Source organism: Girardinichthys multiradiatus, chromosome 21 (genome assembly GCF_021462225.1).
Source record: "Girardinichthys multiradiatus isolate DD_20200921_A chromosome 21, DD_fGirMul_XY1, whole genome shotgun sequence".
Taxonomy (NCBI): Eukaryota; Metazoa; Chordata; class Actinopteri; order Cyprinodontiformes; family Goodeidae; genus Girardinichthys; species Girardinichthys multiradiatus.
This window is the reverse complement of record NC_061813.1, coordinates 17,880,119-17,903,650: the sequence shown is the minus strand read 5'-3', so window position 1 is coordinate 17,903,650 and position 23,532 is coordinate 17,880,119. Positions and strand designations below refer to the sequence as shown.

Here is a 23,532-nt window from a genome sequence, read left to right as displayed (position 1 = left end):
TATACACACACAAGTACCCTTTCAGGATATACAAGCAGTGTGACTCCAGAATAGAAAATGTGATATCCTGAAGAACACCTGCTCCTGCAATTTTCCTTTCTTCTGCTGATTTTTCAAGAGCCCTCCTCTTCAGTCTCTTATACTCTCTTTGTCCACACTGCTATCAGGGGAAATACTTATCAAATCAAAATCAGTTCCAAACACCTCACAGGCATCTCGACAGACTTGATGAACTCCTTTCATTTTTTCCTGTTTCTCTTTCAATGACAATATTTTATTTTACTCTTTTTTTTATTAGCCAACCCGTCTGCTTACAAACAGACATACAATCCAGTTATATAAACATTCAAGGTGAACCTACAGTTGTACTCTTATACTCTGCCTTTAACCCTCATATCTTTCCCCAAAGGCACAAGTTGCCTTTGCACTACCCTGACAGTACCAAGGCCACTTGAGTCATTCATTATAGTCATGTAGTCTCCTCCCTTAGTTCACAGCTTGTGGAGCCTTTTTTTAGTCCCCAATGTATTAGTGTTTGGAGCCTGTAAATAGTAAGTAATAATAACAAACTGGTGGATTGCTTTGTAATACTATTTTATGGTTCATAACATACAAAATACCCATGATTAAGATCTAATAAAACTCAGCAGGTCGTTACAGTCAGTGAATGTAATATTGCTTCAACATATTTCGCCTTGAGTGGGAGTTCTTTATGCTCTGTGGGAGTAAAAGAAAACAATGCTTTTAATTCAAGAACAACCTGCCACCCTGTCCTTGTTTATTTGACCCTTTTGAAACAATAAGACTTTTGGAAGCCAATAATAGACATTCACTTTGGTCAGCAAGACCATACTATATCTGATTTTCATCACACCTCTCACTGATGATCCCTTCAGGGCAGATTAATTTAATGAAAAACTCTATTTTTTTAGAATACATTAATGAGAAGAATATATATATATATATATATATATATATATATATAACTGGCTTCATGGTGTATAGTGAAAACTAAAAATAAAACATTTGAAAACATATTTTAGGTTTGTGGATACCTTCCAGCTGCCAGCAGCAAGGTTCTGTAGGGCCCCAGCAGCACCTTCAAGTGTGTCAGGATTTGAGCATTCAGAAAGCAGAGTGAGGTATGGCTTGACAATGGTGGGGTGCCACAACATCTGAACCCCTTTGGGAGGCTCTGCTGTGTCTGGAAAGGGACTCACACCATCCCACTGTGAAAGAAGAGAGTAAAACAAAATACATGTGGACATGGAAGTTTATATTTAGCAAGAAACGTTGCTTGGTGCTCATACTGGTCAACTTGGTCCTATGTGAAAGAATCTTAAGGCTACTGCAAAACAGAGAGTTATGAGTCAGCAAATAACAGGAAGCTCAAAATGCTATATATTTCTATATTAAAGTAAAGTAAAAAGTTGATGGCAGAAGTAAGAGTAGCTTCTTTATTGAATTCATCTAGGAGAGAAACACAGCTAAGCAGATAAGCTCTGAGTCAGTTTACAAGTCTCTAGGTTGGAAGATACCATACAGTTAGTAGCAGTAAGAGCTTAGCCAACGGCTACATCTAGGAGAGAGACACGGTTAAACACTAAGAGACAGAGCCAAGTGTATTAGCTATAGAAGTAGAATTGGTGGTGTCACAACTACACCGAATGCCAAGCCAGATGCAGCTTCTATGAAGACCAAAAAAAACAAACAGTGAACATAAAGTTAAAAGTTGAAATGACAGCAAATAATGCAAAATCGGAGAGTAGTAGGAAAATGCAACAGAGAGAGGGAAAGTGGTCATCATGTCCTCCAGCAGCCTACGTCCATAGCAGCATAGCTACTGAGATAACTCAGGATAACCTAAGCCACACTAACTATAAGCTTTATCAAAAAGAGGGGTTTTTAAACCTAGTCTTAAAAGCTGATGACGTCACAACAGGTGGGTGGTGGAAATTCTAAGTTGATAATCCTTTTGCAATTCGAGTTCAGTACGCAGACAATTCACGAGGCAGACAGATGCTGGAAGCAACTTAAATAGCAGGTGGCGCAGGTGAGTAGCATAAGGAAGATTGACGGGCACAGGCGGCTGAATAAGCTTGACTGCTTGGTGAGTATGGGTAAACGGTAAGACAATGAAGCAGATTAGCAGATAATTACATTGATACTATAATCAGTTAAAAAAGTTGCAGTAACAGGTTCTTTCATAGCTACTTCCGGGGAACAAAAGCATATAATCTTGAAGCATTTGCCCCCTTACACTACTTGAACAACTTTATTCCATTGCAGTTTTATGTAATACAATGCTGCTCACACTATTCTGAGGTACCCTTGTTAGTTGCATGCTCTGCTGCGACAACAAACGCTGTTCTGTGTTGCACGCCTATCTATTTGTTTTGTAGTTTTTGATTATATAAGACCTATTTTTCTTTAGTTAGTCAAGTTTCTATGGTCAATATGAACACTATTGGGAAAGGTCGGTGAATTACAATGGTCATTGTGGACCTTATTTACAATATACCTAGAGAGGTGCAGCAGGACCAATCTCACCTAATCCAGGGATGCTATCCTTAGCACTATAGAACTGAAGGGTGTAACTCCAGCTGAAATCCACTGCAAGCAGAGGAAACAAGGGAGATGTTGAGTAGACCAGAACAGGATAAGATGGCATCCCTTCAGGCATCCACTTTCTTCGGTTGTGATGGCAAATGTACAATCTCTCACAAGCCCGGTGCCAAGTGAAAAAAGCCTTTCGGGATGCTTCCATCATCGCCCTTAATGATTACTGGATGAATGATTTCCTCACTGATGAGGAGGTCAGTCTGGGCAACTTTACTCTCATCAGAGCCGGTAGGACGAGTGATTCCGCTAAGAAAAGCGGCAGAGGGATTTGTGATCACATCAACCATTGATGGTGTAGTAACATCAAGATACATGACAAAATACAGAATTGCGTGTACTGCAGCAATGTCTTTGAACAAATAACAGCTCAACTGTATAGAGAAAACTGTTATAGTCATTTGTTGGGAAGAAACTGTAGTACTGTTTTTTGTTGCAGCAAAGCCAAAGACTTGTTTGACCAAATGTGGTTGATTGTTTTTTTAGAACTTTTTGTAGGCTGTCGGAGTCCATTGTCTTTATCAACTTGCAAAACATTCTTCCTTTCAGTCATCCAAAGGCTATCCAAAGCAGTTTCTGGTACACAGGCAGCCCTCTTTATCAGTTCAGAAACTTTGTGTTACTGACTAAAGAACACACTGAACACGGTGCTGCAATGTGGTGTAATAGAATGTAGGAAAACAAAACTTTATAGCCACCAAATTTATTAAAAGTACATTTTGCCTGTGACAATAAAACTACTTAAAACTAAATATTTAATAACATCCAAAAATAACTGTTTCTCATTGCACTAATGGGAATGGAAGTACTCAGTTACTCAAACAGGACAATTATCCAGTATCCCTATTTTTTTCTAAATTGTCTTTGGAATTTGTTCAATTCAAGTAACATCTTCTTTTTTTCAGTCTGTTGATGGGCAGCTTTCATACACATATACAGATTATACACTATGCAGAATAAGTTTAAATGTGTATCCAACTAAAACTGCAGAAGTGTAGTGTGCACGGTGGCGCAGTTGGTAGCACTTTTGCCTTATAGCAAAAAGGTCCTGGGTTCAACTTCTGGCTGGGGGTCTGTCTGCATGGTGTTTGCATGTTCTCCCCGTGCAAGCGTAGGTTCTCACCGGGTACTCCGGCTTCCTCCCACAGTCCAAAAAAGATGCATGTTAGGTTAAATGGTCTCTCTAAATTGCCCTTAGGTGTTTGTGTGTTGCCCTGCGATGGACAGCTGACCTGTCCAGGGTGTACTCTGCCTCCTGCCCACAGACTGCTGGAGATAGACAGTAGCTTCCCTGCAACCCACTATGGAAGAAGCAGCATAGAACATGACTGACTCACTGAATATGTTGTGTATTCGTGTGTGTAATTGCATATATAATGTCAGAATTATTAATTTTATGTCTGAAAAAAACAAATAGCCACAGTCAATGTGTAAAGAAATCCTGTATAAGGCTGATGGAGCTGAGGGCTGTAGAAGAGTAAATGTTGACAGAAATCAGTTGTAACCTGAATAAAAGAAAGAATATGAACAAAATGTTTATATATTTATGTAACACATTTAACAGATAGCATATCTCTTGATAACATTACTGTGACACTTTGTAATGCTGTCTCTTTCTGCCTTGGTTTTTCGTTCCACACTTCTTTCAGATAAGGAAAAACTTCGCTATCTCACTTTTATTTATATTTCTCTAATATCTTCTCAATTTTGTTTCTATATGTCTCTCTCAGTTCTCTGCTCAGATCTCTATGCCCCTTCTTTCCTGTCTCCTTCTAACTCTTACCCCTCAGACTGCTTTGTTTTTCATCTTTCTGTCAACACTTTCAGCTGTGCTCTACTGATTCCCCCTCGCTTCTTTGTCTCTAGGTAAACTAGGTGTGAGGCTTCAGAGAGTTTCTGTCAAGTGTGCAAGGCAGAGAAGGCATCTTTTTTTTGTCTATACATAGATTTTCTGATCATGCAAATTCAAAGTCATCTGAAAGCCTAATGTTTGCATGAAATGTAAACTTATTCATGTTGTTCTGTTTTATATGGTCTAGTGTCCTAGAATGATTTTGATGCAAGCAATATAGGCAGATGCCCTCAGCATGAGCAAATGGTGTGGTGCCGGGGTGGGGCATGAGCGTGAATTAAAAAATAAAAACACAAGCACCTTTGCACCTCTCAGTTGTGGCCTGAATTAGTTCTGTATTGCACTTTTTGAATGTGCAAACAATCAAGAGTTGGTGCCCTGCTGTGTTGACTAGGTGCACCCTGTTTGCTGTGGACAGAGGGAGCAGGTCACATGATAAGGCTGTACAGCATGTTACACTGCTTCACATCTGATTGGTTTTCACAAGGCATGGCTGTGTTGTCAATCAAACTGAACCCACGTGGAGTGGAGTGCAAGTAAACCTGTGATGTCCTCAATGCCTTTACCTAGAGCACCTCAATTCTATGTTAAGTCAAGGGCCACTGGGAAATCTGGCCTGGGTAACAGGCCAGCCCATGCTGGTCCTAGAGTCCTAGACCAGCATGGTCTAGGAAAATTGAGGAATATATGTTACGGTTTACTTGATATTGGACCCCAGAATGCAGACGAGCAGGCAGTGTGACGGTAAGTGCAAAAGATTTAATAAGAAAAAACTTTTAAAAAAAACTCACTCACAGCAGGAGGCAGGAACAAAACAAACGGGCAGGCAAGACAGGCATGGCATGATAAAAAAAAGACTTGGTTAGAGAACAAGACATGAGCATGAGAGATGTCTCCGCGACAACTAACAGAACAGGTATGAATATATGGCGTGAAAAACCAGGTGGAGCAAGGAGACAGATTAACTTGAAGCAGGTGAACTGAATAAACTTAATTAACAGAACAAAACGTGACTGGAGCAAACCAGAGACTCTTGGAACACAAACTAGAAAAACATGAAGCAAAAGCATAACCAGATCCAAAAACCAAACTTGACAAAACATGAACAAGACGACAAAACAAAAGCATGACCAGGAAAATAAACAGAAACATGATTCAAAACTTGAACAGTGAAAAACATAAGGAAAAAACCCGAAACCAAAAACCAAACAACCCCAAATCATGACAATATAACACTATTAAAGGAGTTTAAATTGAAAATGTTTAATAATGTAAAGAATAACTAACTGCAGAAAACTGGCTTTAATCATTAAAAAACAAGTCTGTGATTTTTGCTTGTTTTTTATGTCATTTACTTCTTAGGCCAGTTAAAGAAGGGCTTCTTCAGCCAATCACAGCATGTTCCTACCTCATCATAAAAAGCTCTTCTTTTACTTTTTTCACCTATGTTTCTATTAACAGATATGGGCAAAGGAGGTAAGGGGCTGTTGGGAAAACTGGACTGAACATACTGTATGAGGGAAAAAATATTGCAAGAAACAATCGCTTATTATTCTATGTATCAACATTATATGCGATAAAGTCTGTCACATCTTGCCTTTTGCAGGGACTTGGCCTTCCTCTAGTAAAACCATGAATCTACCACAAGGAACAAAGTATTAAATTACCAAATGTCATCTGACTCTCAGTAGTATTCTTCTGTGGTGCATCTTCCAAAGGAGGGAAAGCTTCATCAGATTTGTCCGACTATACCCGTGATGGACAGGTACTGTCACCACAGAGGGTTTAAGATGTTTTTTTACTTTCTTTTGAAGTATGATAAATACAGGACTTCAAGACGTAAAGATTTGGGAGGAAAATATTGTATTTATGGAGTACGCTTGATATGGATCCTGTTCTCTAAAAGCAAACTCATATTAAAATCAGGTACTACAAGACAACAGATGTTTTTGTCATTGGGTATCATGGTTTTTTTTCAAATCATCTTCCAAGTCATTATTGTATTTAGTTTTGCTCCTCTTTCTGAAACAGACGGTGAGGTAAAGGGCCTGGCCAAACTCTCGTGTCCCTGGTGTTGGGACTTGGGAATATTATTACTGTGGTTGTCCGCCAGAGGTCCTCCTGGAGCCACTGCTGACTCTGCTACAGGTGTTCCTCATCCTTGGCTGATTGTGTATACCTGGGATGAGTATTTAGAAGCCAGCCACCAGTTCTTCGTTGCCCATGGGTTTTTGCCCATGTGTACCTGTGAGGTGAGGGCAGTTTCCTCTCTACCTGGACTCGGACATCCAGTATCTCTTACTACAGTTTCTGAACTTTGGATTATTCACTACTAGACTGTGGTTTGTTTCCTAAACCTCCCAAGGTCCTACCTCTGTGTGGACTCAGACCTGCTGTTGGACCATTCTTGTTGGTCAAGCATTCTGGATTACCTGACTTCCAAGCCCTGTGGTATGATTCCCCCGGTGTATTTCTGCCTGTGATCAAAAGAACCCGAGAAGTCTGAAGAACCTGCCTGAGCATTTTCTACCGGGTTTCCGGTGTTACTTGAAATACTGACTGTAAATAAACCTTTGAACCTGTTCTGGTCTCCTGAGTGAGTTTGCATGTGGGTCCAACAAATTCCTAAAGAGCTGACAGAACACTCAGGCCAACAAGACCCAGCAGACCCACTCAGGAAACAACTAGCTGACCAGCATCAGTTAATCCAGTCACATGACTCCACACTCAGATCCTTACACGACCAGCTAGCTGTTACCAACCAGTGTTTGGAACAAATGGCTGGACAAATGCAGAGCCTCCGACACAGTCTGCAGTCTAGTACTGGTCCAACCTCCACGCCGCCGATGGCGCTATAGCCTCTCCGGCACCTAACCCCATGGCCTTGCATGACGTCACTTCCCCATACCTGGAGAAATTCTCTGGTGAGGTGGATTGTGGGGGTTTTCTATTGCAATGTTTTTTGGTGTTTAATCGTTCTCCCCTCCGATAGATGATGCAAGGATTTTGTTCATTTTGGGTTTATTAACTGGAAAGGTGTTAAAATGGGCTGAAGCAAGGTTTCGGAACCCATCCTGTTTTGGTTGCACCTATAAAGAATTTATTGATGAATTCCGCCTAACTTTTTCCATAAACCCTGATCGTACAGGCTAATCCCGTCGTCTCCTGAACTTAAAACAGGGTCCTAGATCAGTTTCTGAGTTTACCATTGAGTTTCGCACACTAGCAGCAGCTTCCGGCTGGAACCCTAGCGCCTTAAAGTCTGCATTTTTTCAAGCCTTAAACGAATCTTTAAAGGATGAATTAGCCATCCTAGATGAACCTGAACCGCTCAATTACTTCATTGCTTTGGCAGATCACTGTATAGCCAAAATTTCAGAATAAAACTAAAAAGAATCAGAGTGAAAATGCAACAGTATCATTGGCTTGATTTTACACCTGTAACATAAAACTAGGCTTAAATAAAATAATCCTGATACACTTTCTGGTGTATCAGGATGCGCTGAAATGTTAGCTGAAAATCTCAAAGTTATATACAGTACTGTTCAAAAGTTTTAGGCAGGTGTGAAAAAAATGCTGTAAACAGAGAATGCTTTCAGAAATTATAAATGGTGACTGTTTATTTCTATCATTTAAAAAAATTACAAGCGAGGGAACCCAAACATCCATAGTCATTAAGACCTATCTTCTGCGTATAGCAGACCAAGACTTACTGGAAGTGATGGTATGGCCCCCACAGAGCCCTGATCTCAACATCATCGAGTGTGTCTGGGATTACATGAAGAGACAGAAGGATGTGAGAAAGCCTACATCTACAGAAGATCTGTGGTTAGTTCTCCAAGATTTTTGGAACAACCTACCAGCCGAGTTCCTTCAAAAACTGTGTGCAAGTGTCCCTAGAAGAATTGATGCTTTTTTGAAGGTAAAGGGTGGTCACACCAAATATTGATTTGATTTAGATTTCTCTTGTGTTAATTAACTGCATTTTGTTGATTGATGAAAAAAAAAAAAATAACACTTCCATTTTTGAAAGCATTCTTTGATAACAGCATTTTTCACACCTGGCTAAAACCTTTTCACAGTACTGTAAATATTTAATCGCACCATTATGTTTGGCTTGTAATGCTGATTACTGTGTTTTGAAAAACGTTGTTTCACCTCCTGAGTACAGATAGATTTAACACATACTACTTAGCATGCTACTTACTTTAATTGTTTGCCTCGTCTGCCATGACATTAAACCCATCTGTTGGCTTTAGTTTACTCTTTTAAGATGTCAAATAGTCACAATTTTGTACTAACTCCTCTCATATCACACCATGGACTTTCCCTAAAGAGGGCGGAGCAAGACGTAACATGATATTGAATCAATCTATCACACTATGAATGAAAATGAACAAAACATCAAAACTCCTACTAAGATGGTCACCACTTGCATCTGCTTGTACTAAACATTGAGCCAAGGATAAACTCAAATACTATATTGGTTTTTCACCATTGTTACATCAAATGATTTCCCCCTTTCTGAAAGGTAGAGCTTAAAAACTTCTAAATTTGGCAAAAATTTGTTTCTGCATATTGACATGACTAGAAAAATATTTTTTAATCCATCAATTTAATTGTATGAAACTTTTAGATTCTATTTTGCTGTAATCACTTTGAGTTATTTTTGCCCTTACCTGGTCAACCCCCTTCTTTTTCTTTTTCTTCTTTCCCCAGCAGCCAGAGCTCTCGCTCTCACAGCCATTTGCATCACAAAGCAGCCCATCCAGCTCTTCAAGACCACCTTGCTGGCCATGGGATGTCTCAGCAGCCAGTCTGTATGACAGATTCCTCAGAATACAAACACAGTTCTCTACAGTCTGGAGATAAAGCAAATGCAGGGGAGGAAGTGAGGAAGGAAGAAAAATGGTGTGGGAAGAAGGAAGATGAAATGAAGAAAACATAAATAAAGTGGAAAAGTCAAAATGAAAGTTCTGTTTGAAAACAAAAAAGTTCAAATACAATGCATCACTTGAAAAAAGAAAACCACACCTACTCATCTATAATATAAACCTTGTGGCAGCAGCCATGAGAGAGACAGATGGGAATCAAAATAATGCCCATAATCTCTCAGGTAATATGTTTCTACATTTTGTTAGCTCTGACTTTGAAATAAGATTAGAAAAAACCTCAAGTAAATGAAGAAAAATGAAAAAACCCAATATATTATCACACACCTCATTTACCACTCAGTTCAGAGGCAAACCCTAAAGTCAAAGAGCTTGTGAGGAAGTGTTTCTCTGTACATGAACAAACCATGTCTTACAACCTTTGTTGTCTATTCTTAAATGTGTACTTCAGAGACTTTCTGTAGCCGCATGTGTTTGTGTATCATTCAGAAAGGGGAATCATTGAATCAACAGAGTGGAAATGATCAAAGACGAATCATCCATCTTCTCGCAGTCTGACCGTTGGTTTACACAAAGACGACTAAGGAGTGTAATTGAACAGCCTCAAGAGATGCAACAATAAAAAACAATGTCTCACTCCAGTGAGCTGCAGTCATGTCTGAAATTCTATTCAGTCTATTACAGAATGATGTTGGAGAAGTTATGTTTAATTTACAATTTACTGTGACATTTTATATTTCGATCTGTTGTTTCACACATATTGTGAAGTCCTTTATTATAGTATACATGCTTTACGGAATGAAAAGACACTTGCTGACGGTTCTATATTACTAAAAGTGGTCAGTGGTCAGCACGGGAAGCTCTGAGACCAGGGTCAGGTATGGATCAACATCCCTACCATGAGTAACATTTATTGGATTCTCAGCAACAAAATCTTACATGTTTATATTTCTGTCTTTTCCATTGCATGTCCCTTGTGTAAGCTCTCAATCTTCACTCCTATGTTCTTTTTGTCCATAACACTCCTATGAGTTCCAAAACTATATACATTAATGGGGTCCTTTCGGCTGTGTAAATGATTATTAATAACAATGGAAAGACAATGTTGTACTTGGCTTATGGGCTCTTTAATTTTAATTGCCATTGAAGTGAATAGATTGTTGGCAGTCTTCTGTGATTATATACAAAGAAACCTCTTACAGTGGACCAAAACATGTCTATCCTACTAGTGTAAATGTTAAGAGACTTTCACAAAACCTTTATTGTTGCAAAACATACTAATATGGTTACAGTTTCATTTCTAAACTTCTGAATTTAGAAGGCTTTAGAAACAGCTGGATACCAGAAGACATTAGGGTGGGTGGAACTGACTTAGCAAGTAAACTGTGTTATTCTGCAACATTTCAAATGTTTTTCTATGCAAGACAAACAAGGGGTACTATTTTAGCCCAATCTTATTTTACATGGAAATCAACCTAATACATTATTCAAAATCAGAAACTGCTGCCATTGCTATTATTTAATATATGTTTATCTATCTATGCCTATCTTTACTACTGTATAAATAAAAGTAATAGTAGTCAGACTTTTTTTTATAAAACAACCAGTAAATATAAATGGAAGTGAATGCATGTACGTCATGACTGAGACAATTCCATAAATCAGATCTTAACTAAGATAGCCCAAGCTTTGACCAGGTGCATCAAATCATTCACAACAGGTGGTGGCTTTTTGACAGAAACCTTGGCTTTGGAGAAAAAAATTGTCATTTCCCAAATAGGATCAAACTCCTAGAACTACTTAAAATTAGTCTGGATTATTCAACACAAATGTAGAAGGAAGTTTAATGATACATATGTTTCTCATCTAAAAACCATTAGAAGGCAGAATAAAATCTGATGGGGACAGATGATATATTGTTAGGACACTAATAAAAATTATGACACTTCTAATTATGTTTTTATAATTAGTTTTTTATGAAAACAAAGGCTTCCTTTTTAACCCATATTTTTAAGAAAATATCATCATAGTGTGTAACTTATTTTTCAGCAGTTTTTAATTGCCAATTCAAGTCCTCTAATTGTACGATTTCACAAAAATATCCCAAAACTGTTTACATCCTGTGTCAGTTAGGAGTTTTATTTGTCTAAATTACTAAAGTTTGCATTTTTTTTTATTTCTGCAATATTACAGCCCTTCTTGGAAAATTTGATTTTTAGTCACTATGTATTTCTTTGCAAGTAATTTACAGAACACGCCAATGGCTACAACAGCCTGAGCAGCACAATGTATGACACAAAATAAGATTAAAAACAAGGAAATGCAACTAAAGGGCAAACTGAGCACCTAGGTAATGTCCATGTTTGCTACAGCAGTAACCATTAGATGGTTCATCTGCCAATCGGTCTTTGTTACTGAGGCAACAACAGTCCTCTGGCGACTGCAGTCAAACAGTGGTGAGGGGAGGATGGTTAAACAGTGATTAAGGATGGCCATTTAGAAAAGGCTGGAGACAGGGAGACCTTGAGAAGTCAGCCATCCACAGAACTATTTATGTAATATTGACTGGCCCCAACACACCGTCTTACACTGCACACCAACATGAATGTGTTCTCACACAGAAAAATGCAGAATGAACATAAATCCACTCAACTTTGACTGTTAGTTTAATTGGCTGCAGGAAATGTTCCAATACTTTAGATTTGAAAGCTGTAAATTGGTTTAATGAACTAAACACTCGTTGAAAACAAAAAAATGCCTCATCCTTGTGGTAATTGGCAACAAAGGGAGATTCAGCATTTGTTTTTTTTATTCATGGGTTACTCCGTAGATTTCACTAGTGTGTCTGGTGTCACAAAAGAGTGTAGAGACCCTTTGCTTTCCTGCATAACTGATTAATGTTTCAGAATTAAATAAAGATTGTGTGCATTAAAAAGCCAGCATTTTTAGAGTATAATAATGAATACCTTGCTGTCGATCTCACTGCTGCCCAAAGAGATCTGGATAACGTAGAGCAGAGCATCTGTAAGGCCGTCACACTCCCTCATCCTTCGTCGTGCCTCCTCACCTGCTGAGCTTACATTTCTGAAACACAACAAAAATAAATTGTCTGGGAAAGATGAGACAAAAAGATTGCTAAAAGAAAGAATAAAGCTGGTTGTAGGACTTGGCCAAAGACAGAAAAAACAGGAAACATAAAAGGGAACAAAATACAGATTCTGGAGCTCTTGTTAAACTCTAGTTAAACTAAACATTTATTTTGTACCAACTAGCCAGCTATGTCTGTGGTTTAAGTGCGATACATAAAGTAGAAAAAAATGCCAGTCATGTTAGGGTTTAGCTTCAAATCTAATCAAAGCAAAATAGTAATTAATATCTATTTAGGTTGCATACAAATGCTGAAGCAACATGCAAGCAATAGGAGGGGATGAACAAAGGAACCATTAATATTTAGTCAGATGAGTTTAAATATTATTCTCCTAAGATTAAATTTAACAGAACAGATGAGACAATGTGGTGAGAACAAAGAGTCAAATCTGTCATGCTGGCATAATAAAGATCACAGCTGTTTTTGCCAGTCTATAAAATTAGGTTATTCAGAAACTGTACTAATAAAAAACACAGCGAAGAGACAAATAACTCAATTAAAACTTCACGTTGTTGGCTTCCCACTTCCAAGAGAAGGTCAAATCATTTTCACCTGCTTTGAATGCTAATGGACAAACAAGTATGCTTTGGAAATGGCTCTTAGTAGAGACAAGTCTCTGTCGAGTCAATATTAAACAACAGAACAGTGCAAACACTTCACCTTAACAAATGTTTAAGCAAAGAAGACAGGAGGTGGGTGGAAGATCAAGATAGTTGACGCATTTACTGTTTGAATGTGCAGCCTTGAATATGCTGGCTGCACATGAAGTTATTTGTCAGCTGACTTATTATGACTGTAGAGAAATGCACTGGTGATGCTAAATCTTTCAAAAGAGAATAGATAGGACTCAGTGACAAGAAGTGAGGGACTTTTTGGTGTCACATTATAGAACTGAAGCATTGATCAAAAATAAGTGAGCCTAAAGAAAGGTTTTAATTTGATTGTGTTCTGAGCAGAGCAGCAGTAACAGATTTTCGGTATTATGACTAGTATAACTAATATACAGTATGTGGATGGATGGATGGATGGATGGATGGATGGAAGGCACTTAATGAATGCTGAGAGTGTGCCCAGCTACCACAGTGCCATAGTGTTTAGAGCCATCTAACACTAGAGCAAGGCCGGTTGTTCATGCATCAAAACGTCTCTGATTACTATTGGATACCACATCAAATCCAAATACGCCTAATTCAATAAAGCACCCTGGGGTCTTTTGTGTGGGGTCCAACAATGTGAACAATCTGTTTGAGTAGGAGCATAGCAAGTCAGTTGTGACCCAAAAACGGTCTATATTTCTGAATTGTTTGTTGTTACTTGACGGAGTGATGCAAACCACCAGAAATAATTTATTGCAAAAGTCTTTCTGTAAGTAGTGAGGTTGGCAGCACAGGCATGTCAGAGTCTGTGACACAAACCTTCTCCATCAATGTGACATAATATTTGTGGGATTATTGGCTATCTCGAAGGGACAAACACCACAACCCAGTTTCTTATTGGCCTGTCTTAAAACTGCTCAAACAGACTATGATCACAGTTAACCACCCTCCATGGACTTCAGACAAATGAGATCTAAGTGTGAGAAAAACATGTATTTTTTCTAGACATAAATGAAGAAAAAATACATATTTCTGAACATATTTTTTAAACAAATTACACATGTCTATTTTACATTGATTTTCTTTTTCAGGTATGTATTCACAAATTATGTAAAACAAAAACAGTCCAAATTTATTTGCCACAATTTTGCAAAATACAAAGAAAGACAATGATATCATGAGACAGATGGCAAGCAGACAATGTCATTCTGGGAATAAATGACGACTGAGTGACTGTCTCCAACAACTGGTGTGTGGCGGTGCTGTACAAGTGTCTCACCATGTGTATGCCTCTGTGTGTGAACAAGAGCACAATGCAGCAGAAGGCTATCCCCTGATGACATGCAAATGCAGGAAATATATGAATATGAAGGAAAGCAATATGGAAACACAGCTGTTTCTGACTGTGTTTTCTAATCTTTCTCAATAAGAAATTAAAGCCTACTGGATGCTTAAGAGGGAGTTACTAAAAAGAATCAACCTGTTTTTGGGTGTATGATAAGTAAGGAAGTAAAAATTGTGTGTGTAAATCCTATGCAGCAGACTGGGAATTGTCTCTTGCTTGGCAGAACACAAGCAACCTGTGGGGACTTGAAGGGCTTTTAACTGGAAGATATGGAAACTCCACAGAATAATATTTTTGTTTTGTTTTCTTTTTATACAGTCTACAACAATGCACCATCAGTATTTGGCTGAGAACAAACTAGGGGATTACAACTTCAGTGTTCACTGTGAAAGTGGTCTTTAAAGCCTTCTAGTTTAATTGAATTATTGAAAAGGAGTAGCTGGGAAATGGTGAGTGAAAGAGCTGTATGACTGTTTGTTTTGTTGACTCCATTTGCATATAGAAGTCATCGTGCACAAGTAATCACATTTGAGGAGGAACTCAATTTAATGTGACGTTTTAGCACCAAAACCCCAAAGCATGAACACACTGATGTAGAAAGTGAGCACACAGACATAAACCAATAATAGAAACAATTGACTCTCTGACACGACTTCCTTCCTGGTGTGCTTTCTGTGGTTGATGTGGCTAACACCTTTGCATTGTGGATGCAAATGTCTGTTTTGACATGTGTGTTTCACTTAAGGTTGCAGTACATAAAAGCTCAAACGCAAACACTCAGGCAAATAGACAGAATTATACAGAAACATGTAAACACATGCCCATGCAACACACAACAACAAAAGCAGACACAACAAAGAGATAATGAGACAGGTGACATGTCTGAAATTGAGCAGAGGAACACAAAGACCTCAACACTGTGGTGTAATGCCACTTTAACCCTTCGAACAGCTTGTGAGATGGAAAACAATGCTGGTGAGCAGCAGAGACACATCCTTTACAATGTGTCCATTTACCCTTCTCAGTGTTTACCACATTTACATTCACTCTCCCATTTCCAACTTCTCTTCTGCTTCCTGTTCACTCTCTCCTTTCCTAGCTTTTAACATTTCATCTGTAGCTTCAGAGTGTTGAACAGCACATTGACAGCATCATCTATCTTCCCCCATCTCTTTAGGTACCCAAACACAGGCACATAGCTCCTATAAACAATTTTGTGACTTATGGTGGAAAAAAGTTGAAAAACAAAAAAAAGAAAAACTCCATGGTAAAAGTAAAAAAATCCAGTGTTGGTGCCTACTAGGTTGCCAGTCACATGCAATCACACCTAAGGGCAATTTAGAACTTCCAATTAGCCTAACTTGATTGTCTTTGAACTGCGGGAGGAAAGTGGAGTACCCAGAGAAACCCGTTCTGCACCAGAGGATATGGAAACATCAAACTCGAAAATCCGGCAGTGATTTGAACCCCGCATTTTCTTGCTGTTAGGCGTGTATAAACCGTTAATTCAATTTAACCTGCCTTAATAGACAGTCTTACAGTCTGACACCAAGAAAAGATAAAGAATATTTGTTTACCAGTGAATTAGAGAACCAACCTCTTAGTGTTGCCATAATAAAAAACACATAGCAGCATGATATCTACGTAGTAAATGTATTGAAACATATTTTATTCCATTAAAAACATCTAAGACATCTCAGTAAAGTTGAGATAATGAGTTCAGGAACTGTACCTTATGAAACTCATTAAGGCACAAAACTCATTTTCTGTGGTTCACAAGTCACTGTATCTTGTTTTATAGAGTTTCCACGGAATTACCTTACATACATATGTATTAAATATGCGTACCTTGGCTAGGAAATAGATGTACTCATCCATAATTCTGTTTTTAATGCATTAAATACACACATGTTGGCTGTACTAAAGCAAAATATAACACATGATGGATGACTTCTGAACAGTGGCACAGATGTAATTACATCTCTTACCTGAGACAGCCTGTGGCATTGCGCAGCACCTGGGAAGTATGGAGGTGGAGCTTGCGGTCATCATGGTGACCAGGAGAGGAATCCCAGCTGGAGTGCGGTATGATGACGCTATTGGTCAGAACTGCTAGTGCATCTTGGATAATTGGCATCTTCAGGGCATCACATGATGACAAGTTCCAAAGAACACCTGCATATAAAGTCATTCAGAAAAAAATAGGCTTTAGGACGTATGTTCATTATTCTGTAATCTTTGTAAAAAATAATGATGTTGTAATAAGTTGTTTTGTTGCTTCTTTTTTAGAGAATAAAGGTATTTCAAAGAAAACCATTATGTATTTGTAGGTTGCACCATCATTACCAGTAAATTAATTGTGTTCATTTAATATCTGAAAGACACAACATTCATTCTGCTTTATTTAGACACTACTCTATTGTGATGTACAGGGGTTGGACAATGAAACTGAAACACCTGTCATTTTAGTGTGGGAGGTTTCATGGCTAAATTGGACCAGCCTGGTAGCCAGTCTTCATTGATTGCACATTGCACCAGTAAGAGCAGAATGTGAAGGTTCAATTAGCAGGGTAAGAGCACAGTTTTGCTCAAAATATTGAAATGCACACAACATTATGGGTGACATACCAGAGTTCAAAAGAGGACAAATTGTTGGTGCACGTCTTGCTGGTGCATCTGTGACCAAGACAGCAAGTCTTTGTGATGTATCAAGAGCCACGGTATCCAGGGTAATGTCAGCATACCACCAAGAAGGACAAACCACATCCAACAGGATTAACTGTGGACGCAAGAGGAAGCTGTCTGAAAGGGATGTTCGGGTGCTAACCCGGATTGTATCCAAAAAACATAAAACCACGGCTGCCCAAATCATGGCAGAATTAAATGTGCACCTCAACTCTCCTATTTCCACCAGAACTGTCCGTCGGGCCGGGCTGCTATAGCCAAACCTTTGGTCACTCATGCCAATGCCAAACGTCGGTTTCAATGGTGCAAGGAGCCCAAATCTTGGGCTGTGGACAATGTGAAACATATATTGTTCTCTGATGAGTACACCTTTACTGTTTTCACACATCTGGGAGAGTTACGGTGTGGAGAAGCTCCAAAGAAGCGTACCACCCAGACTGTTGCATGCCCAGAGTGAAGCATGGGGGTGGATCAGTGATGGTTTGTGCTGCCATATTATGGCATTCCCTTGGCCCAATACTTGTGCTAGATCACTGCCAAGGACTACCGAACCATTCTTGAGGACCATGTGCATCCAATGGTTCAAACATTGTATCCTGAAGGCGGTGCCATGTATCAGGATGACAATGCACCAATACACACAGCAAGACTGGTGAAAGATTGGTCTGATGAACATGAAAGTGAAGTTGAACATCTCCCATGGCCTGCACAGTCACCAGATCTAAATATTATAGAGCCACTTTGGGGTGTTTTGGAGGAGCGAGTCAGGAAACGTTTTCCTCCACCAGGATCACGTAGTGACCTGGCCACTATCCTGCAATAAGAATGGCTTAAAATCCCTCTGACCACTGTGCAGGACTTGTATATGTCATTCCCAAGACGAATTGACGCTGTATTGGCCGCAAAAAGTGGCCCTACACCATACTAATAAATTATTGTGGTCTAAAACCAGGTGTTTCAGTTTCATTGTCCAACCCCTGTAATTTTAATGATAATGGTTGGCTGGATTAAAATTGTTAAAGGATCTACACTCTATACATTGTTATTCTGATTCAGTAAACTGTGTTATTTAGTGAAAAAAGAAACAGTTGATTTAAAGTTTAAGGTTTAATATAATCAAATGGATATTTTAAATAGATTACTTGTTTATAAATGATTCTCAAAACAAAATGGGACTTAATTTGACTGAATTGATCATGAATTAATCAAGACAAATTTTTATCATAATGTTTTTTTTACGTTTGCTAGATATCAGTAAATTGACATGACTTAAATAAGCTGAAATTAAGTCTTTTTATTCTGAGTTAATGTTATTACTGATCAAACCCTTTTAAAAAGCACTGGGAAATTGTACCTGTACTGGTGGAATACTTCAAAACTGAGGCTGTAGGAGGAGATTGCCTCTATTATCTCTATTGTGTAAATTTGACTTTTAATGAGGACTCTCCATGTGAATATAAATGAATACAAAAACTTATATGCATTATATTATATGACCTAATCACAAATATTAATGTTTGTACTGAGCGCATTTTCTCATCTATTTGTCAGATGGCATACCAGATGCTCTTCGATGACAAGTGATAGCTTTAGCCTCATCGGTCAGCTGAGGCACATACAGGAAAGCCACAAACACATGCAGTCTTCCTCATTATCTTAAATATAGAAGTTAGTTCTTGATGACTTAATCATTTCCATCCAGGATGTAAGCAACAGAGAAACAAACCACAAATTAACAAGCCATAAAGGAAAGACAGTGAAACAGAGAGAAACTGAAACAAATGGCACAAAATACATAAAATGATGGTAATGACAAACGTAAAAAGGAGCTTGATAAGACGAGTGCTAGCTATTAGAAAATGTTAACAATTTATAGAACCGAAAAATAGCTTACACTTATCTATTTACCATTGAAACCCCATAAAATGCTACAGGGACTGAAGGATAGTTTAATGTCTGACTGCAGATGTTGCAGGGTCAACATGACATGTCATTTAGTTTCACAGTTAGTGTTCAAACACCAGATGGAGACAACTGATATTGTGCTATTTGGCTTATAACACAGAATACAGAGGGTTTTTTTTCTCAGGGATATGAAAAAATGACATATTCATGAAATTGTTCAAGGCTTGGTGCAGCTAAATGTAAACAAAGCACAACACTGTATAACTGGTTGTCTAAAATGCAAGCAATGCTGAAAGGCTCTATAGAAGCTGTTGATTTTTTATGAACACCATATACAACAGGCATTTCTCATAGAGTCCAAATGGACTGGAAACTCCCTCACCTTTGTATTGAGAATGCAGACACAGCTCCTGCTTTGAGTATAAAAAAATCAGACAGTCCTTGAGGGCATCATGAGCACTCCATACTCTTGCAGCACCACTCCATAAAATGCCTCAGAGAACATGAATGTAAGCCCTCTCCAGAATTACAAAAATTCTGTAGTCCAGACAACCACACTCCCATCAACCATTCAACAATTCCAGGAAGGCAAAGATCTGGTCCACTGCTCCACAGCCAAGACGAAAGCCACACTGCTACTCCTGAATTCAGGGTTGGATGTTTGGTCAGAGCCTCCCTTCGAAAAACTCTTGCATAACATTTCCCACGAAGGTTAAGAAATGGGATCCATTAATAGTTAGGATACATCCTCTTGTCCCCACTCTTAAATATTGGGACCACCACACCCATCTGCCACTCTAAGGAAGTTGTACCTGTCCTTTATCTAACATTGAATAGGCATGCCAACCATTTCAACCCCAAAATGTCCAGAGCATTTTGCATTTTAGGACCAATTTCATCCATCTCTATTGCCCTACCATAGGGGAAACGTTTAACTACATCTGCAACATCTGCCACAGTAAGGAACTCACCTTCACCTAAGACCAGTGCCTCCTCTATGGAGAAAATTGTGACTGAATTAAAAAGATCCTCACAGAGCTCTTTTCATTGCCTGACAATATCCTTAGTTCAGATCTGACAGTCTCCCCAAAAACCAAACACAGCCTGGGATGGGCCCTGCCCTCTTTGTCACCCTACTTGTTTACAAGAACTTCCTGAAAGCCAACTGAAAGTCCTTTCTTTATGTTAGTACTTGTGAAATGGAGGACCCCGTAATGCAGACTAGCAGGCAGCATGACGGTAAGTGAAAAAGGCTTTAATTAACAAAAAAACTCACTCATAAGAAGAGGCAGGAACAAAACAATACACGGGCAGGAAAGACAGGCTTGGCATGAACCAAAAAACAAGACGTAAGCATGATCGAGACAACTAGACATGAGCATGATCTAGAAAATGTTTCCGCGAGGAATAAACAGAACAGGTGTGTATATATGGAGTGTGAACCAGGTGAAGCAAGACAGATTAACTAGGTGCAGGTGAACCGAATAAAGTTGATTAACAGACAGGAGAGAACAAAACGTGACTGGAGCAAAACAGAATCTTGAATACAAACTAACAGAAACTAGAAAAACATGAAACTAAAGCATAATCAGATCCAAAAACCAAACTTGACAAAATATGAACAAGACTAAAACATGACCAGAAAAATAAACAGAAACATGATTCAAAACTTCAACTGTGAAATAAGACCAACAGAACCCCAAAACACCCACAAATCATAACACTTTAACACCCAAGCTTCTTCAGCTTGATGGCTTCCATCACCACTAATGCACACCAACAGCTCATCTGCTTGCCGTCACAACAGGTGCCAATGAGCTTCAGGACAGAGTTTCTAAAAGTTGTGTCTGCAGTGGATGTCCACAACATGGTCCATATGAATCTCGCAGGAGTTTACTAAGTCTATCTTGCATCCTCCTCCACAACTAGATGCAACTGGTGGTGATTAGTTGACAGCTGTGATGCAGGTCTTATAAGACAACCTTTGGCCAAAGGTGGTCTGTTACCAGGTACAATTTGCGCATCTTTTGTTAGACACACTATGCCTAGCATAGAAACCGGATAGCTAAAGATCACTTGTACTAGAATCGGGAAGGCTGTTCCAACCGATCACACCTCTCCAGGCAGCATCAAATTTTGGCTGAAGTCCTCTAGGACTGAAGTCCTCTGGAAGTACAAAGGAAGGCCCGGATGGCACCTTTTCCAAGACAGCATCTAGAGACTCCAAGAAGGACAGGTAAGCTAGACTGTTTTTCAGTGCATAAGCACAGACAACAATCAGAACCTTCCCTCTTGCAACTGGGAGCCCCAAAGAAGTTACTCTGTGAAACCTCCAACATCAAAATGTTCAGCCAGGGACCTAAGTATGTATGTCCACACCCACCAGACACCTATCTCCCTGAGCAGGAGAAAGTCCAAAATTTCTCCTGGAGCTAAGATCCTCAGTCTAAATTGAGTGTGGAGGTGAGTCTAACTACATCTAGCTGGTCTGACTCACAACTTCAGCTTTTTTAACCACCAGGTGACATTCAAGGGGTCACCAGGTGACATTCAAGGTCCCTAGATCCAGATAAGGATATGGGGAATCAGCACGCCCAAGCCCTTGCTCTTGCCTGCCACCTTATTTCTGTTTCACCTGACCTTAATGTCCCTTACCACAGGTGTTGGACCCATGTGAAGGGGGCTTACTGTAGCTTTTTTAAGCTGGGCCAAACCAAACTTCAGGGTCCAAAGCTTGACCCCAAAATCACCCCACCATCTCTCCCAGTATTTGTAGAAACTAAACTATTTAAACTTTCATTTACAAAGTGGCCAAATGCAAAAATTAGCAACTGCTCAGTAGGAAGAGTAGTCGTCTTGCAATCAGAAGGTTGTGGGTTCGATTCCAGCTTTCTCCTGCCATATGTCGATGTGCTCCTGGGCAAGGCACTTAACCTCAAGTTGCCTACCGATCTGCGTATCGGTGTATGAATGTGTGAGCATTAGTGAGTGCGATTGGGTGAATGTGGCTCTAGTGTAAAGCGCTTTGAGCTGTCTGTATGACTGGAAAGGCGCTATATAAGTTCCGACCATTTACCATTTCCAAACTAAGCTAGGAGGCAAAGTATGTAAAAAATAGCCTACAAAGTCAATAGGTAGAGATCTGTTGAAACTATTTGGCAGCGTTTATTTTGTGCATATGGACATCTTCAGACATTATACAATGGACATCAGTCTACCTGGCTAAAATAAGTGAGTGGGTGATTTTTTTTGGTTTGTAAACATGTTTCCAGTCCACTCATTCCTGGATCAAGGTTTAGATTTCAACAAGAAGACACAAGAGTTGCTGCAAGTTAACTGGACAAAAGTTGTGCTTTGAATTAGTCAGAACTCAGCCTTCAGTCAAGTAAAGTTTATCTGGGGTCGCAAGAATTGCTTTTCACTGTCACTCTAAACACAACCATTAATTCTTTAATTCTTCTAGACTAGGTGGCCATCCCACTGTCATCAATATCTTTACAGTTGAAGAATGTAAACAAATAAAATCCAGTTTCTTTAAAATTAGATGGCAAATGTCAAGTGTCTGAAGATGCTTTTGTAGAGAGATAACAAATCCAAATTTCATTAAAATGTTTTTTTTTTTTTTCCAGAATAGAACATTAAAATGAAAGACAGAAAGAAATATCAGAAAACTGACAAAAAAGACTAAGAAAGGAGAGCTTACTAAACGTAAATGGATACATGCATCTACAGGGGTTGGACAATGAAACTGAAACACCTGGTTTTAGACCACAATAATTTATTAGTATGGTGTAGGGCCTCCTTTTGCGGCCAATACAGCGTCAATTCGTCTTGGGAATGACATATACAAGTCCTGCACAGTGGTCAGAGGGATTTTAAGCCATTCTTCTTGCAGGATAGTGGCCAGGTCACTACGTGATACAGGTGGAGGAAAACGTTTCCTGACTCGCTCCTCCAAAACACCCCAAAGTGGCTCAATAATATTTAGATCTGGTTACTGTGCAGGCCATGGGAGATGTTCAACTTCACTTTCATGTTCATCAGACCAATATTTCACCAGTCTTGCTGTGTGTATTGGTGCATTGTCATCCTGATACATGGCACCGCCTTCAGGATACAATGTTTGAACCATTGGATGCACATGGTCCTCAAGAATGGTTTGGTAGTCCTTGGCAGTGACGCACCCATCTAGCACAAGTATTGGGCCAAGGGAATGCCATGATATGGCAGCCCAAACCATCACTGATCCACCCCCATGCTTCACTGTGGGCATGCAACAGTCTGGGTGGTACGCTTCTTTGGGGCTTCTCCACACCGTAACTCTCCCGGATGTGGGGAAAACAGTAAAGGTAGACTCATCAGAGAACAATACATGTTTCACAATGTCCACAGCCCAAGATTTGTGCCCCTTGCACCATTGAAACCGACGTTTGGCATTGGCACGAGTGACCAAAGGTTTGGCTATAGCAGCCCGGCCGTGTATATTGACC

General features: G+C 39.3%; 1 protein-coding gene across 7 annotated transcripts in view; it reads right to left on the bottom strand.

The window, feature by feature from the left end:
• ctnnd2a (catenin (cadherin-associated protein), delta 2a) overlaps window positions 1-23,532 on the bottom strand; it is a 363,719-nt gene that overhangs the window by 64,001 nt on the left and 276,186 nt on the right. For all 7 annotated transcript variants that reach the window (XM_047350531.1, XM_047350532.1, XM_047350528.1 and 4 more), the window contains 4 exons: window positions 16,441-16,627; window positions 12,330-12,447; window positions 9,151-9,333; window positions 1,056-1,229 (listed from right to left, as the gene is read on the bottom strand). In XM_047350531.1, the coding sequence (XP_047206487.1) occupies window positions 1,056-1,229; window positions 9,151-9,333; window positions 12,330-12,447; window positions 16,441-16,627 (662 nt within the window). The remainder of the gene's footprint in view (window positions 1-1,055; window positions 1,230-9,150; window positions 9,334-12,329; window positions 12,448-16,440; window positions 16,628-23,532) is intronic.